The sequence below is a fragment of the Molossus molossus genome, unplaced genomic scaffold (assembly GCF_014108415.1).
Source record: "Molossus molossus isolate mMolMol1 unplaced genomic scaffold, mMolMol1.p scaffold_m16_p_5, whole genome shotgun sequence".
In the NCBI taxonomy this organism is placed as follows: Eukaryota; Metazoa; Chordata; class Mammalia; order Chiroptera; family Molossidae; genus Molossus; species Molossus molossus.
Window position 1 is genome coordinate 119,242,212 of NW_023425388.1, and position 16,958 is coordinate 119,259,169.

The window sequence follows — 16,958 nt, forward strand, 5'->3', positions numbered from 1 at the left end:
TTTGAGGCCCCCCCTTCTTTGGGAAATGAAGGCAACAGCAACCTTATGTTCATGCCCCCAAAGCTTTGGGGCACCTTCCGCAGTCTGGAGCACTCTAAAGTGCGGCTGGAAACCCCCATGCAGGGAAATGGAGGCCTTGCTACCAACTGAGCGACATTTCCTTCCTGGTTCCCTGTGGCCACCCCGGCCTGTCGAGGCTCCTTCCTGCCCTTCAGCTCTCCCTCCACCGGCAGTCTCCACCCACCTGTCGCCCTTCCCCACGTGCTTGCTGCCCCCGTGACTTGAGTGATAGATAACTTCTGGGGGGAAAGCGTCGGAATTGAGTTATTTAACAAACAAAACTGACTCTCTCAGTATATAAAATAAGTACAAGTGCTTTGATTGAAACAAGCGGGCAGGGGGCAGTGGTCCTGCAGAGCCCTCACGCCAGGCAGGGCCAGTCCGCTCAGGTGGACTCAGCCCTTCCCTTTGTGGGATGGTGGCTCCTGTGCCCGCACCCCACACACCCTGAGTTCAGGGCCCAGCGACCTCAGGCCTCAGTTTACCACTGTGAGATGCACACGTGGCCACCAGCCACCTGTGGCAGTTGAAGATGAAAAGCAAAACATACACGTTCAGTGGAGATTTGTTTCTGTTCCTTTAATCTTTGTCTTTTCACTCCTGGACAGTGATTCCCAGTCAGGGCGATTTGTCCCCCAGCAGACATTTGACAATAGAGAATATTTTGTGGTCAAACCGTGGGGAGGGAAAACTTCTCGCATTGAGTGGTGGAGGCCGAGGGTGCTGCCAAACATACTGCAGTACAGGACAGCCTCGCAGTGAGGCCGGCCCACCTGGGTGTCAGCCCTGCCACGGCAGGGAGTCTCTGTCCTGGTCAGCTAGACACGGGGACTGCGATGCTGGGGAGCTCATTTTACAGAGATCTGATTCTGACAGGAGGCACTCACAGCATATTAGATGATGTAATGTGAGGATATTTTTATATTTTTGTATTACAGATTTTTTTTATGTTAAAAAGATATTTGTATATGCTCATATGCCTAGAAGAATTCTAACAGGATATACACAGAAGTGCTGAGTGATGTTTATGGGTGACTTTTGCTTTCCTTGTACCTTTCTGTATTGTGATTTTGTAAAATGGTGATCTGCCATTTGTTTATAATCAGAAAAGACCAGTAAAGCTGTTTGCCTTTAACGGGAGGAATTTGGGGCGGGACCGTAAGTAAAGCTAGTCTGCTTCTCCTCCAGGTGGCCTGGGCCTCTCCAACACCATGTACGCGCGGCTGTCGGAGATCATCAGCCACGACGGGTCCATCACTGTGACCCTGGCAGCACACCAGACTCTCGGCCTCAAGGTCAGCGTCTGGGACGCTCTCTGCGGCTCAGGACCTTCAGGAAGCGGCTGTCGGGTGCGGGAGGAGGGCTGCTCCTGCCCCTCGCCCTGCAGGCCTCGGAGGCGCACGTCCCCTCCCAGCCTGCGGTCCTTCCCTTCGAACCCTCCTCCCGCGGAGCCCAGCCGCTGCCGCTGCCTCCGCAGGCCTGTCGTCCCCGGGACGCGAGCCCCCCAGCTCCTGCTGCTGTCGGTGCGCGTCTCCCTCCGCCACCGGCTCAGCACTCAGGGCAGCTTCAGGTCGCCCCGCTCGTGCCGCCGCCAGCGACTTGGGCGGCTCTGCCCTGTGTGGGAGCCGAGTGAGCGGAGCACAGCCTGCTGGGCCCTCGCGGTGAGGCCTTGTGCTGCAGCCGTTCACTCGGCACCGAGAGTGGCGGGCAGCGCGGACATTCACTGGACACCGCCTCTGTGCGGTGCGGCTCTAGCACTTCCCTGTCTTTTTATCCAGAGCGCCCCTCCCGTGGGTAGGAGCCCCCCTGTGTGTAGGTGAGGCGCTGGAGGCTCCGGGGAGGAACAGCCCTGCCCGACCCTCGGCGGGACATAGGAGCTGGATGGAAGCCTCGAGCCTGAGCCCGGAGCTCTGCTGGGCTCCCAGGCCACTCTGAGGTGCCCTTCAGGGCGGGTCCCTAGAGGTCTGGCTCCCCAGACTGCCCAGCAGTTCCCCACTTCTTACCTGAGGCTGCCAGCTCTGACTCAGGGAGCGCCCTCCAGCATGAGGTCAGGACAGTCAGGCCTCGGCTCTCGAACGTCTCCCGTCCCCACAGTCGCCTCTCAGCCGACAGCCCTTTCCTGCCGACACCTGTGGGCAGCCAGGCGCCTCTCAGGGGACAGACACACGAGAGAAGAGTCAGGGAGTTTTGCTGTGAATATCCTCGTGTTTTTTTGCTTTTGTTGCTGCTCATTATTATTATTAAATTTTCATTTTTTTTTTTTTTAATCCTCACCCAAGGACATTTTTCCATTTTTTGTTCAGGCAGAGTGGGAGGGAGAGAGAGGAACAGAGAGAGAGAAACATCGACGTGAAAGGGACACATCGAGTGGTTGCCACCCGCACAACCAACCAGGGCCGGGGACAAACTGCAACCGAGGTACATGCCCTTAGCGGGAACCGAACCCGGGTCTCTCAGGACCGCAGGCCGACGCTCTAACCGCTGAGCCAAACCGGCCAGGGCTAAATTTTCATTTTTTACTGGACATTTTATTTCCTTTCTGCTAAGTTTTCATCTATATTTTATGTTCTTTATGTTGTTAAAGTATTTAATTATTTATTCTTTAAATTGATTCTAGACAGAGGGCAAGGGAGAGAGAGAAACATCGATGAGAGAACATCGACTGGCTGCCTCCTGCATGCCCCCCCCTGGGGATCAGGCCCACAACCTGGGCATGTGCTCCAACCAGGAATTGAACTGGCGACCTCTTGGTGCAGGGTCGATGCTAAACCCCTGAGCCACACCGCCGGAATAAAGTATTTATTTATAGACTAAACAGTAGATTAGACATGTATCGTATATAGGAAAGGATAAAACGGAATCATTTTGGGGATCTGGAGTGGATGAATTCGATTTACATCATTTCTTTTTTTATCCTCACCCAAGGACACCTTTCCATTTTTTTGTTCAGATAGAGTTGGAGGGAGAAAGAGAGAAAGAAACATCGATGTGAAAGAAACACATCGAGTGGCTGCCACCCGCACGACCAACCAGGGCCAGGGACAAACTGCAACCGAGGTACATGCCCTTAGCGGGAACCGAACCCGGGTCTCTCTGGACCGCAGGCCGACGCTCTAACCGCTGAGCCACACCGGCCAGGCCGATTGACATCATTTCTAATGGAAAAGTGCTTCGGTTTTTGAACAGCCTCCCGGAACGAGTAAGGTTTGGGAGCCGAGGTCCCCTGTGCTGCTTCAGAAGCATGGTCCCAGGCACGTTTCACAGTCTGTCTCCAGCTGAAGTCAGCCTGTGTGTGTCTCCTTAGGGGATCCTCCTGGTCGGCAGTGAGGAGCAGAAGGCCAAGTATCTGCCCAAGTTGGCATCTGGGGAGCACATCGCCGCTTTCTGCCTGACGGAGCCAGCCAGGTCTGCTTGGCATGGAGCAGCGTCTCCTGGGGTGCAGGGGGCGAGGGCTGTCGTCTTTGCTGGGCAGATGCTGGCTTTCGCTCCTTCTCTCTCTGAGACCTTCCAGGGGTCAACTCAGCAGCTTTTGTTCCCAGCCCTCTCACGCCTGTCTCTCCGTCCCAGTGCGAGCTGAGTGAGGATGCCTGACAGCACCTGTCGGGTGACCATGTTGTGTGTGCAGCAGCTGCTTCCAGGACCTTGAAGCAGCTCCGAGACGGAGGGCGGGTGGCACGTCCCTTGTGCAGACGAGGGCTGAGGTTCAGGGAGGCTGTGTGCCGAGCCCGAGGTCACATGCCGGACGGAGCACGGCGGGCGAGGGGCCAGGGCTGCTGACTGCACGTTCGTTGTCTGGACCACACTTCGTCTTGCTTCCCTCCGCCTGGGGTCTGGGGTGCCCGGAACTCGTCCTCACGGGGGTTTTGATGAGTCTCTTTTTAGCACATATTTAAACCTAAGCCGGTTTTTCTTCATGCCACTCTTTCACCTGATGTGATAAAATCCACCTGCCACCTGCTTTTGTAAAGAGAGTGTTAGTGAGACCTGCCTTCGTGCCGCAGCGGCAGAGTGGAAGAACCGGGACAGGTGCCCTGTGGTCCGAAAAGCTGGATGTGTTTATAATCTGCTCTTATTTTAAGTTTGCGAAGTAGAAACCTTTATTTTGGGGCCTTCCAAACCATTCTTCTCGATTCCCAGCGTCACCCCAGCAGCCTGTTTCTGTCCCTGCAGTGGCAGTGACGTGGCCTCCATCCGGACCAGGGCATCACTAAGCGAGGACGGGAAGTGCTACGTGCTGAACGGCTCCAAGGTACTGCTGCACAGCCTCCGGGCCTCGGCCGCGGCCTTCAGCTCCATGCCCGCCCCACGCCCCACGCCCCACGCCCCAGGGCACGCAGGGCGCACATCATCTTCGGACCATTGCTTCTTGGATGGATGCCACTTTCCTCTTTTGGAAGGAGAAAGGGACTCAGAGGCTCAGCAGACGTCTGTGCTCAGCGGCAGGGACGGGACTGGAGCCAGGAAGTCTGGCTGCACAGTCTGAATGTGTCCATGGACCCGTTACCTCCCGTAGCTGCTGCTCTTTGGTGTTTGTTTGTAAACTTTTTTTATTATGAAAATTTTAAAACATACACAAAAGTTTCGTACAGTGAACTGCTGTGTACCCGTCACCCACCTTCAGCAGTTAGCTTTCAGCCAGTCCTGTCTCCGTCAGCGTCCCCACCTCCGGCCTGCATCCGTGCCTGTTTCAGCATCTTCCAGGCAGGACTCTTACTTCCTTACTGTCTAGTCAGCATTCACATTTCTCTGATGATCTCAGACCTTTTTCTTTGTGAGCTGTTTGCTTGAATTCAGGTCCAGAGTTCCACAGATGCAGTGTGTTGAGAAGCCTGTCTTCACCTCTCCCTTCCTTTCTGCTTTCTTTCCCCCCATCTCCTTGCTCCTTTCTGTCCCCATCCCCCTTTCCTGAGGACACCCTTTTGTTTAGTGCTGGAGCTTGAATGTCGTAGAACCATTGGATACTCCCCCCCCCCCCCAACACACTCACTGTCCCCCATGTCTCTCGGGACAGTCTGCACTGTGGAGAGACCGGGCGGAGCACCTGTGCTCCGCATGCAGCTGGGCGTCCCAGAGCCAGGGCTCATGCTCTGTGCTGGGGTTTGATGGGCAGTTTGCTGTATTGTGGCAGAGAAGGGACTTAGAGGTGGCTCATGATAGTTTGGTTTTCTCCAACGTTCTTTTGCTTTTTCCTTCAGGTCTGGATCACCAATGGAGGACTTGCCAATATTTTTACTGTTTTTGCTAAGACCAGCATTGTTGATTCTGACGGCTCAGTAAAAGACAAAATGACAGCATTTATAGTAGAAAGAGACTTTGGTGGAGTCACTAACGGGAAGCCCGAGGATAAGTTAGGCGTCCGTGGCTCCAACAGTAAGTTTCTGTGTGTGTGTGTGTGTGTGTGTGTGTGAGAGAGAGAGACCCTTTAGCCCTATCCAAATGTTGAGATAAAATGAGATTTAAGTAGGTTTGATTGTACTTAAACATTTTACAAAGTCAAAATAAGAATGCCATGATGGTGGTCTAAGTAGTGCTGCGATGAACATAGGGGTGCATCTGTCTGTTTGAATTCATGTTCTTATTTTCTTTCAATAAATGCCCAGAAGTATAATTGCTGGGTTGATGGTATATTTTTAATTTTTTGAGGAATCATCATACTGTTCACCACAAGGACTGGACCCCACCAGCAGCTCTCAAGAGTTCCCTGTTCTCCAACTCCTCGCCCGCACATGTTATCTGTTGCCTTCTTATGGTAGCAATTCTGATTGGTGTGAGGTGATATCTAAGTGTAGTTTTGATTGGCATTTCCCTGATGACCAGTGAGACTGAGCACCTTTACTCTGTATGTTCTCATTGGATAAATATCTTTATGTTCTTTGTTCATTTTTCTATCACGTCGTTTACTTTTTGTGATTGAGTTTCGTGAGTTTCTTAAATATTTTGTATATCAACCCCTTATCATTTGAAATCTATTTCCCCACTCAGTAGGCTTGTCTTTTGTTCTCTCTGCTGTGCAGAAGCTTCGAGTTTGCTGCAGTGCGTGTGCTCACTGGTGCTTTTCTCCCCTGCTCAGGGGGTGTGTCCACAAGGACATCGCTCCAGCTGATGTCGGACAGTCTCTTCCCTGTGCAGTGTCACAGGAGGTCCAGTCTGTGACCACTGTGACCTCATTCTTGTGCACGGTGCCAGAGAGTCGCCCAGTGTCACGTTTTTGCATGTATCTGTCCAGTTTTTCCAACACCACTTGTTGAGGAGACTCATGACTCCATTGTCCATTTTTACCTCCTTTGTCGTAGATTGGTTGCCATGTAAGTGCATGTTTATTTCTGGGCTCTCTATTCTCTTCTTCTGGTCTATGTGTCTGTTTTTGTTTTTGTTTTGCCAGCACGATACTGTTTCGATTATTATAGCTTTGCAGTGTAGTTTGAAATCAGGGAGTGTGATGCCAACAACTTTGTATTGCTTTCTCAAGATAACTTTGGCTGTTTGGGGTTTTTTGTTCAATATCAACTTCAGGATTATTTGTTCTGGTTCTGAACAGAATGACTATATCTGCACCACTGTGTTCATTGCATCATTATTTACAGTAGCCAAGATACAGAAGCGACCCAAGTGTCCACCAATAGACGACTAGATAAAAGAGGTGAAAATGTACAATGGAGTAATGACAGTCTCTTCAACAAGTGGAGCACACTGTTGGAAAGGAGAGAGTTGGCTCCCAGAGGAGGGAGTGTGTGGTTACAACCAGCCCCTGGGAGGTTTTGTTTGACTGATGCTGCCTGTTGAGCAGTGGATGTTCCAGCAGAGGAAGGACAGGTTCAGAGGCCCTGAGCCAAGAAAGAGCTCAGTGTGCTGGTGGGGAAAAGGCAGCCAGAGTGCGGGGCTGAGGGAGGCAGCAGGCCTGCCACTGTGCTCCACAGTGGGCACTGTCCGCACTGAGGTCCGGGGAGGTGCTGCCCACTGGGATTAGCAGTGGCCCCATGAGAAGGGCCTGGATGGCACAAGATGAGGTCAGAGAGGGAAGAAGGATCCTCCCCACACACAGCATCCTGTGAAGGAGCAAGAGCTGCTAGGAGAAGGGCCTGAGCCTCAGCCCATGTGCTCGAGCCATGCGTGGACCCGTGGCCAGAGAGATGGGCATTTCATTGTGTTTCAGAACCAGCCATTTGAACGCGGCTGTAATTGTAGAATGGAAGGTCAACAGAACCTGGCTGCCCACACTTGGTTTTTCTTTCAAAGAGCTTGGCTACTTGAGCCATGACTTCCCTGTTCTGGGCTGCCTTTTCTCCAGCATGTCTTTAGGACATAACACAGAAGACACTTTCACAGAGAACACGGGAGAGCAGCTCAGTCCCTTCCTGCCCCTTCTCCCGTCACCCTGACCTCCAGTTCTTCAACATGCGGCCCTCACGGTGAGGTCTGCTAGTTGTCGGTCGCTTCTGTGGTAGCGACCTCGGAAACCACCCAGATCTCGGCATTTATTTCTCTCCCATAGTTCCCGGGTGCTGTGGGTTGGGTCCAGGCATGTTTTCTTGAACATGCTGGAGCGAGTCCTCACAGCAGGGCCCAAGGAGCCAGACTGGATCAGCACAGTCACGGTCTCCGCTCACGAAGGGTGGGCTCCGTGCCCCTGGCCACCTCGAGTCACGTGACCAGACCTGGCATCGCGGGCAGGGAAAGGCCAGTCTGCTGCTTCCACAGACGCAGAGCCAGGTTGCATCTGAACAGAGCGAGGGCCTTGGCCGGGCCGTAGGGAGCGCTGAGCCGCCTCGCTGCTCCGTCTGCCTGGCTCTCCCATCCGTCAGCCTCACCTTAGGGAAGCCTGGCAGAGACCCCAGTGCAGGTGGCATCACCCACGCCCTGCAGCCTCCATTCGTCACCGTGCTGTGCTTATTGCACCCATCACACCTAACACAGCACAGAGCGCACAGCGCCTTGTAGTTATCTGCCTAACTGAAGTGTGAGCTCCATGTGGACAGGAACCGCGCCTGTCTGTCCTGCCCTGTCAGTAGAGGCAGAGTGAATGAATGAATGCATTTCACGCCTGTGGGTCAGTGCAGAGCAGTTTGCATTTATGGTCTGTGACTGTTTTGCAGCGTGTGAAGTCCATTTTGAAAACACCCAGGTGCCCATTGAGAATGTTCTGGGAGAAGTTGGAGGCGGGTTCAAGGTGAGTTGCAGCAGCAGCCCACAGGAGTGCTGTGCAGTTTCTCGGGGCCCCTGTGGGCCCAGCTTCCTGTCCGTCCTGCTTGCCGTGTGGTCCCTTTGGAAGGGGGGAGATGGGCTCCCAGAGCAGGGATGTGTGGTGAGAACTAGGTCCCTGGGAGGCTTTGTCAGTCTTGAGTAGGGACAGGACGCTCTCCAGCCAGCGTGAGACCGCAGGCCAGCAGGCACCGAGAAGCTCAGGTTCTCTGTGCGTCACCCCGATCCTGAAGCCCTAAGGTTTCTTAGTTTTGTGGGGTGTTTTTGAGTCAGATTTATTATTATATTTTTATTGACAGGTAATTCATATAATATATAATTCACCATTTTCAATTGTACACATTGGTTGTTTTTAATACACTGGGTTGTGTAACCATCACCATGGTCCGATTCCAGAACACTCCAGCACCCCAGGAAAAATGCCACCCATCTCCATCCCTCAGCAACCACCGTTTCAATCTCTGCCTTTATGGATTTGCCTATTTTGAACACATCACATAATTGTATCTTTATGTGGCTTTTTGTGTTTGGCTTCTTTCGTATAGCATTACATTCTCACAGGTTATCCAAGTTGTAGCATTTGTCATTCCTTTTACAGGCTAAGTGATACTCTACTGTGGATAGACCACATTCTGTTTATTCATTTATCAGCTGATGGACATTTGTGTTGTTTCTACCTCTTTGCCATTATTAGTAATGCTGCTATGAACATGTGTGTACGAACTTTTGTTTGAACAGTATGTTTTCTTTTTTTTTTAATCCTCACCTGAGGACATTCTCCATATTTTGTTCAGATAGAGTGGGAGGGAGAGAGAGAGAGAGAGAAAGAGAAACATCGACGTGAAAGGGACACATCGAGTAGCTGCCACCCACACGACCCAACCAGGGCCGGGGACAAACTGCAATCGAGGTACATGCCCCTAGTGGGAACCAAACCCAGGTCTCTCTGGACCACAGGCCGACGCTCTAACCGCTGAGCCACACTGGCCAGGGCTGTGTGAACAGTATGTTTTCAGTTCTGTTGGGTATTTGCCTAGAAGTGAAATTTCTGGGTCACATGGTGATTATGTTCACTGTCTGAGGAGCGACCCGGCTGCTTCCACGGTGGCTGCACCACTTACCTTCCAGCACTGTGGGCGGCTCTAGTTCCCTGCATCCGCACCGACACTTGTCCATTCAAACACTCACAGCCGTCATCCTGTGTGATGTCGTATCTCGTTGTGGTTCATTTGCATTTCCCCAGTGGCTAGTGTTGCGTCTCTTCATGCATTTATTTGCCATTTGAATATGTTTGGAGAAATGTCTTTTCAAATCCATTGTCCATTTTTTTTTTCTTTATTGATTTTAGAGAGAGAGAGGAAGGGAGAGGGAGAGAGATGGAAACATCGATGAGAGAGAACATCGACTGCACACCCCCCACTGGGGATTTGGCCCACAAGTTGGGTATGTGTCCTGACTGGGAATCAAAGCTCTTGGTCATGGGTTGATGCTAAACCACTGAGCCACACCAGCCGGGTTCCATTGCCCATTTTTAAATCTCTTTGTTTGCTGCCCCCACTCATGCACTGGGTCACCCAGGTGAGTGTCTGGCCCCCTTCGGCTGTGAAGCAGGGAACAAAGCAATGCGTTCCTCCCCAGTGCTGTCGAGACGCTGCTCGGTGCACGAGGAGCAGACAGTGGTAGAGGCGGAAGGACAGACAGCAGCATCTGTGTGCAGTGGCGGCTTGTTTGCTACTCGGGTCACCCAGACCATACACGACTTCGAGAACACAGACAAAGAGAAAGCGAACCCCCTGGAACCTGTCCCCAAGACTTGGCATCCGTTGTCCACATTGCTGGTGCTCATCTTTCCAGATCTTCATAAAGAAAGACCATCTGTCCCTTAAACGTCTGGTGTGTGTGCTCTAGCCAGCGTTTTTGTCATTTACCAATAAATCCTAATGTAAACCCAAACCAGCTGTAGACTGTAACCAGGAATTAAAAGCATTTGTCTGATCCAAAGAGCTACAGCCGGGAGACAGACGGGTCTGCTGCGCGTGAGCGAGGTGCCCGGGGTGTGCGGTCTGCTCGCACGGCAGGGTCGGGTCAGTTGGTGGAAAGAAGGCGGCAGGTTCCCTGCAGGAGTTGCCTCAGGGTGACCGCGGGGCAGCGTGAGGGCGGCCAAGAGTCCAGCCTGAGGTTCTCCCTGGCACGTGAGCACGCGAGGGGCCCTGTCCGCACATGGCCGCTCGGCTGATCCGTAAGGCTCGGGCCCTGGGGTGGCCGGGGAGGCCCAGCTCAAGGTTCTCCTCGGGTGGGCACATGTGCTGCCCAACATTCCCTCTCCCCACACCCACCCACTGGGCTCGTGTACCCCTTTACGCCCCCGTTCTACCACTGACCACCTGTGGCCTAGTCAGCTGCTTGGCTGTGTGCGTGCAGCCTGTGGAGGGTGCACCACGGATCTGGGGAGTCAGGTACGTAGGCTGCGTGCCTTCCCCTCCCCACCAGCTGCTCCCCATCCGCACAGGCGGGGAGCTCACACTGGGAAGGGGAGCTTGTTACAGTCTGAAGCTGGTTTGGGTTTACATTAGGATTTATCGAAAAATGACAAAAATGCCGGCTAGAGCACACACCCCTGCGAGTCAGGCAGGTGCTGGCTGGGACCTTGGGAGGGCGTGCCCCAGCCAGAGCCTCAGGTTGTCCCGTGAGAGGAGGTCCTGATGCTGGCGCGTTGTTGGAGTCTGAGCAGCTCGTGCCTGTGAGCTCAGTCACTGCTACTTTCCCCGGGACAGAGAATTGGCCTGTTCTTTTGGAATGAGGGGGTCCCAGTCCTTTCTCAGGGGTGAGTCCAAGGATGTCTGAGAGCCACTGCAGGGGGCTGCTCTCCGCCTGCTCAGTGAGGGCTGGCAGGATGGTTCCCTCGACGCCGACCTGCCTCCTGTTCTCAAACCTGGTGGGAACAGGCGAGCACTGCTGTGGTGTCCCCTCCAGTCCCCGGGGTCCTGGGGTGCCCAGCAGTGTGGGAGCTGGACTCAGGGCGTGGGCTCAGCGAGCTCCCCTCGTGTCTCTGCAGGTCGCCGTGAGCATCCTCAACAGCGGGCGGTTCTCCATGGGCAGCTGTGTGGTCGGGATGCTCAAGAGACTGATCGGTAGGTGGGTGAGGGACAGGGGCCCTGGCTCAGCCGTGTCCCTGCCGCCTGCACCCCAGCCTGGAGGCTGCCATGGCGGGGAGGCTGCTGCTGAGCCCCCCTGGCCTGTGCTCTCTGCAGCAGGTCTGGGCCCAGTTTAGATCAGAGGGTGTACTTGGGGTGTCCCCACAGGCTCAGTGTCCATGCTTCAGCCTCTATTGCACCTGCTCAGAGGGGGTGGGGGGCGCAGCTGCCAGAGGGGGAGGGGCAGCTGCTCTGACCGATAAGGGCGGAGCTGCTCAGTGAACATCCAGGTGTGAGCCAGACACCTGTGGACCTTAGCCCTGAGTCTCCCAAGATCCCTGTTTTGTAGGTGGCCCTTTCCACAGTGGGTGAGGAACCCAGATATCTCAGCTTCTTGATCTTCTGTTGATGTTTTCTGTTAGGATGCCTGAAATCTGCATTTTCCTTTGCCAGTGAACCTGAGATAGTCCTATTGGGTTTTGTTGGGCGCAGAGCATCACTATGTCAGCTGTGTGGGAAGCGCAGGGGGCCCTGGTGCGCATGGTCGGGGTTCCCCAGGGGCCACATACCGTTGATTGCTTACGAGCAAGGTGGGCTGGGAAGGCTGTTTTGGGCTCTTACTTCCACCCTGTAGACGGGGAGACTGCTGCTCAGAGGGTGGGGTTTGCCAGGCAGCACCTGTCAGGCGAGAGCTCAGGGCTCAGCTCACTTGCCGAGCTGCCCGTGGTCTTTGGCTCAGACTCCCCGCTGGAGAGAAAGTGCCAGGCTCGAGCCTGCATCTGACTCTGCACTGACTCCCCCGGCCGCCACGGCTGCAGCACCACCAGGCGTGCATGGCCCTCCTTCCCCGGGACTGACTGGGCAGCGGGAGCTCTGGCCGTCGGGGTGCGTGGGCTCGGCAGACCCGTGTCCCGTACGTGTCTCAGGCTCCTGCCTGGGTGCTCGGAGGCAGTGATGACAGCCTCAGGACACCCCTTAGGGCAGCCCGAAAACTCCCTTCCAAACACTCTGCCCCCCTCAGAAACCACTGCCGAGTTCGCCTGCACGAGGAGACAGTTCAGCAGGAGACTCAGCGAGTTTGGGCTGATCCAGGTGAGCAGGCTGTCCAGGCACACGCGTCAGTTTCAGGGTGAGCGTGGTCGTCCGGTGTCTGTGCCGTGACGGGCAGAGGACCAGGCTTTATCTGTGGGACACCCCTTTGTGGATGCTCAGGCTTGGTTCTCTGGTGTCCCGTGAGGTTTTGGACTTAATTTCCTTCTCTGCTGGTGGGCACGTTTGGGTCTCAGCACATGTAAAGTACTTCTTGATTGTGTTTTTTTCTGAATACTCCAGGAAAAGTTTGCCTTGCTGGCTCAGAAGGCTTATGTCCTAGAGAGTATGACCTACCTCACTGCGGGGATGCTGGACCAACCCGGGTTTCCTGACTGCTCCGTCGAGGCTGCCATGGTGAAGGTGATCCCAGCAAACGGGGGCCGAGGAAAGCTCCTTATTCAGCCGGTCCCGGGGCCACCCAGTGAGGCCAGTCAGGGCTCCCGCCTGTCCCGGACTCACCTCCAAGCCCAGTGCGCTGTCGAGCCTCCCGCTCCGTCCCCGGCCACGCTGCCCTGTTCTGAGGTCCTCCTTTTGGAAGGGAGCTGGCCCTCATGACCTGTGCTGGCCTTGCTCTCGGTCCGTGGCAGGTGTTCAGCTCGGAGGGGGCCTGGCAGTGCGTGAGCGAGGCGCTGCAGGTCCTCGGAGGCACGGGCTACACGAAGGACTACCCGCACGAGCGCTTGCTGCGTGACGCCCGCATCCTGCTCATCTTCGAGGTGTGTGCTCTGCTGGGCCCAGCTGGCTGTTCTCGTCTGACCCTCCTCGGTCCTGCCTGGACCCGTGCTGCCGATGGGCAGGCTGAGGCGGAGGCCGAGCAGCTCACTCAGGGTCTCGCTCCCAGGACCCACACTGCTGAGCCTGCCCCTCCTGGCCGCCTGCCGCAGGTCGTGGTCAATTGCTTCTGCCGGCGGTGGTGGGACAAGCAGGGATCTTGTCCTGGGCTCGGCCGCGAGTGGTCGGTCTGGGTCTGGGTTCTCTTCTCAGTAAGGAGCGGTCATCTCCCAGGCTCTCCAGCTCGACAGTCTCGCTCTCTGATTGCTGTCCCCATGAGTTCACCAGCCTGAAGGTGCTGGGAGGGGCCTGGGCAGGGAAGATAGGGGTGTCGGGGCCAGAGAGACACCTCAGACACCTTCTGTCTTTGGGGTGCTGGTGGTCCTGATGGTGTAGACTGAGTGACCCAGGAGAAAACCAGAAACCTGGGAGTGAGGGGCAGGTGTGCCTCTCTGAGGGGACTGAAGTGTCAGGAAGCAAGTGTGCCGGGCCCTGGGGCAGAAAGGACTCGGCCAGGCCTGGGCAGGGCCGAGGGCTGAGCACAGACAGGACCTGCCCGCTCTCGGTGAGCGGAGGTAGAGTGAGCAAGTCTGGTGGGTTTGTGGCTGGTCCTCTCGGAGGACTGGGGCCGGTGAGGAGGGTGGAAGGGGAGACGGGCAGCCAGGCAGCAGGACCTCAGGCCTCGCGCCAGGGCCAGGGGAACTGTCAAGGTCAGCCCTGCCTGAATCGCTTCCAGTGGGTGAATGGGCACCGGCTCGGCCACCCGTCAGCGCAGTGCATGTGGCTGACCTCCACGGGCAGCTCCTGACCTCTGCACTGCTGGCCACAGGGAACCAATGAGATTCTCCGGATGTACATCGCCCTGACGGGCCTGCAGCACGCCGGCCGCATCCTGACGGGAAGGATCAAGTAAGTGCCCCTCCCACTCTGCTCCTCGGTCCCACCTGGACACGAGGGGGTGGGCCTTGCAGAGCTGAGCTCACTGCTGGCTGCCTGGACAGGGAAGCTGGGCAGGGGCCTCGGCCAGTGAGTGTTGGGCCTTGAAAGCTCCAGAGCTGGGCTTTCCCTGCGGGTGATCGGACGGGGCCCTGGGCTCTGCAGGGAGCTCAAACAGGGCAGAGTGACCACTGTGCTGGAGACCGTTGGCCAGAGGCTTCGGGACTCCTTTGGTCGAACCGTGGACTTGGGGCTGACGGGGAACCTTGGAGCTGTGCACCCCAGTGTTGCGGTGAGTGCGCCCAGCAGGTATAGCCGATTGGTTACTCCTTCACAGAGGGGTGTGGTCAGCCAGGCTGAGGGACAGCTCATGTCCTGTCTCCACCTGTCTCCGTGGGGCAGACAGGGCCCCCCGGGGAGGGTCCTGCGCTGAGCCCTTCCCTCTGGCTCCAGGACAGCGCCAGCAAGCTCGAGGAGGACGTGTACTACTTTGGGCGCACCGTGGAGACGCTGCTGCTCCGCTTTGGCAAGGTAGCCAGACCCTGCAGACCGGGTTGCAGGCCCTGCCGCGTGGGGTTGGGGAGATGGGTCCCCGTCTGAGGTGATGTTCTACCAGCACCCACCTTTGGAACCAGGCCGAGGAGGAAATCCTACACTGTGGAGGGGTGTTGGGGAGGCAGGGCTGGCTGTGGCTGCCTGTCTTGGGGACCGCTGAGCGAGCTGGGTGGGAGCCCCTGCTGGGGGAACACCCGCCAGGTGAGGGGCTCCCTGCATTTGATGGGCGGCCCCAGCAGGGCCTGCATCTCAGGACCTGACCTGTGATGCTCTGCTGCTGACGCCGTGCTAACCCCTGAGCTCTCGTCTCAGCCGGGGCCGTGGGCCCTGGTCTGTCCTGGACCCTCGCCCACATCTAGACGGCGAATGGGACAGCGACCCCCACGACACACCTGTCAGCCCACAGGGGAAGGCGGTGTCAGCCCCTCCCCTGAGGCAAAGTGGGGCGCAGAGGCGGGTGCAGATGTGCCGGGGGGACTGGGGTTGTCGCAGGTGACGGCCTGCAGCCTGGGCCTCTGTCCCCAGACCATCGTGGAGGAGCAGCTGGTCTTAAAGCGGGTGGCCAACATCCTCATCAACCTGTACGGCATGACGGCCGTGCTGTCTCGGGCCAGCCGCTCCGTGCGGACAGGACTCCGGAACCATGACCACGAGGTGACCCACCCGCCCCGCCCCACAGGCAGCTCCCACTGGCTCCGTCCTGCGGTGCTTTAGCGGCCTGGTGGTTGTGGGAGGGTGTCACGGCCCCGATGGGGGGTCTCACGTGGGAGGGGCTGGGCAGGTCCAGGCCTTGGCACCCAGCTGTGGTCCCAGAGGGGTGAGGGGGGCAGGTCCGTGCCCAGCTGAGCTGGAGGCCGAGGGTTCGCTGACTGTGCCTGAGAGAAGGGTGGGGACTGATGGGCCCAGACCCAGAGCCCTCACCTGTCTGTCCCCTCGCCCTGCGGTCAGTGCTGCTGGGTGGGTGTTTGGTCTTCATGAGCCACTGAGCCACGGTGGCCACGGGCACTGCAGCGTCCGTCTCGCAGGTGAGGGAACAGGCTCAGAGATGTTGCGTCGTTGGCCCTCGGGACAGAGCCAGTTTGGCTCAGGGCTGGAATTAGAGCCCAGGACTGACTCTGAGCCAGGCCTCGACCCCAGCCAGCTGCCTGGCCGTGTGGAGCGGAGCCGTCAGCCACCTGGGGGGAGTCCTGTGGCCCGGGGACCTCAGGGTTCTCTCTGACCCGCTTCTGGCAGGTTCTGCTGGCCAACATGTTCTGCACCGAGGCTCATTCCCAGAATCTCCTCTCCCTCTCTCAGCTGGACAAGTGTGAGTGGGCTGCTTGGGGGAGGAGGGAGGGTCTGTTCCAGGCCACCTGACGGCCTGCGTCTGCCCCGGGCCGACTCGGGGAGGGGGAGGCCCCTCCTTTCCCTGCACTGCAGGCGGAGCCGCCCTCGCACCCGTCCCTGTGCCGCCCTCGCCCGCGCGGGGCTCTTCTCAGCCTGCTGCCGGGTGCCTGAGAGACGGCTGAGGTCCTCCTCCTGGCCTCGGGCTTCATGTCCTGTGTCCCTGCAGAGCCACCTGCTGCGAGGAGGGTGTGGAGGGCGCGTCGTGCTGTGCAGAGGGGCAACGGGTCCCCTGCAGCCACAGGCTTGGATCGCAAAGGGCCTTCTGTTGAGCGAGTGCCCTCTCCCACGAGATCTGGAGATTTTAGGGAGCAGGACGAGCCCTTGGTCACTTGGAATAAAGCCTCTATGTGTAGTCCGGATTCCTTCCTGGGGTTGGAGGGGTGGTGGGGTTACCCACAGGCTGACTGTTGGAAAAAATGCTCCGGCAACATTCCTGTTATCATGAGGAGAAAGGTCACCCACTGTCTTTTTCCCTCCCAGATTCTCCGGAAAATCTAGACGAGCACATCAAGAAAGTGTCCCAGCAGGTCCTAGAGAGGCGAGCATACATCTGTGCCCACCCTCTGGACCGGACGTCCTGAAGCTGAGGGACGGTGCTCCCTGCCGCCACCAGCCCCCAGGACGCAGCCTGTTGCTGGACAACTCGCTTTTCCAGAAGCTGTGGAACCTGCGGGTATTTCAAGTTGAACTGTTTCTTCCCGGTCTTCACCTGGACATCTTCCTCCTGGTCCAAGGAGGCCTCTCGGCTTGACCTGCGGGCACTGCTGCCTGACGTACTGTCCCAGGCCCTGAGGGGAGGGTGGGGCTGCGGAGACCTGGGGTTTC

The 16,958-nt window shown here is 56.8% G+C and overlaps 1 protein-coding gene across 2 annotated transcripts in view; it reads left to right on the forward strand.

Annotated features, from left to right (window-relative positions):
* ACAD9 (acyl-CoA dehydrogenase family member 9) overlaps positions 1-16,812 on the forward strand; it is a 37,638-nt gene extending 20,826 nt beyond the window's left edge. For both annotated transcript variants that reach the window (XM_036243369.1, XM_036243370.1), the window contains exons 4-18: positions 1,249-1,355; positions 3,365-3,465; positions 4,231-4,309; positions 5,256-5,430; positions 8,154-8,227; positions 11,315-11,390; positions 12,415-12,485; positions 12,726-12,845; positions 13,073-13,201; positions 14,086-14,165; positions 14,358-14,484; positions 14,646-14,723; positions 15,273-15,401; positions 15,981-16,053; positions 16,614-16,812. In XM_036243369.1, the coding sequence (XP_036099262.1) occupies positions 1,249-1,355; positions 3,365-3,465; positions 4,231-4,309; positions 5,256-5,430; positions 8,154-8,227; positions 11,315-11,390; positions 12,415-12,485; positions 12,726-12,845; positions 13,073-13,201; positions 14,086-14,165; positions 14,358-14,484; positions 14,646-14,723; positions 15,273-15,401; positions 15,981-16,053; positions 16,614-16,714 (1,520 nt within the window). In that variant the 3' untranslated portion in view covers positions 16,715-16,812. The remainder of the gene's footprint in view (positions 1-1,248; positions 1,356-3,364; positions 3,466-4,230; positions 4,310-5,255; positions 5,431-8,153; positions 8,228-11,314; positions 11,391-12,414; positions 12,486-12,725; positions 12,846-13,072; positions 13,202-14,085; positions 14,166-14,357; positions 14,485-14,645; positions 14,724-15,272; positions 15,402-15,980; positions 16,054-16,613) is intronic.
* The last annotated feature ends 146 nt before the right edge of the window (positions 16,813-16,958 follow it).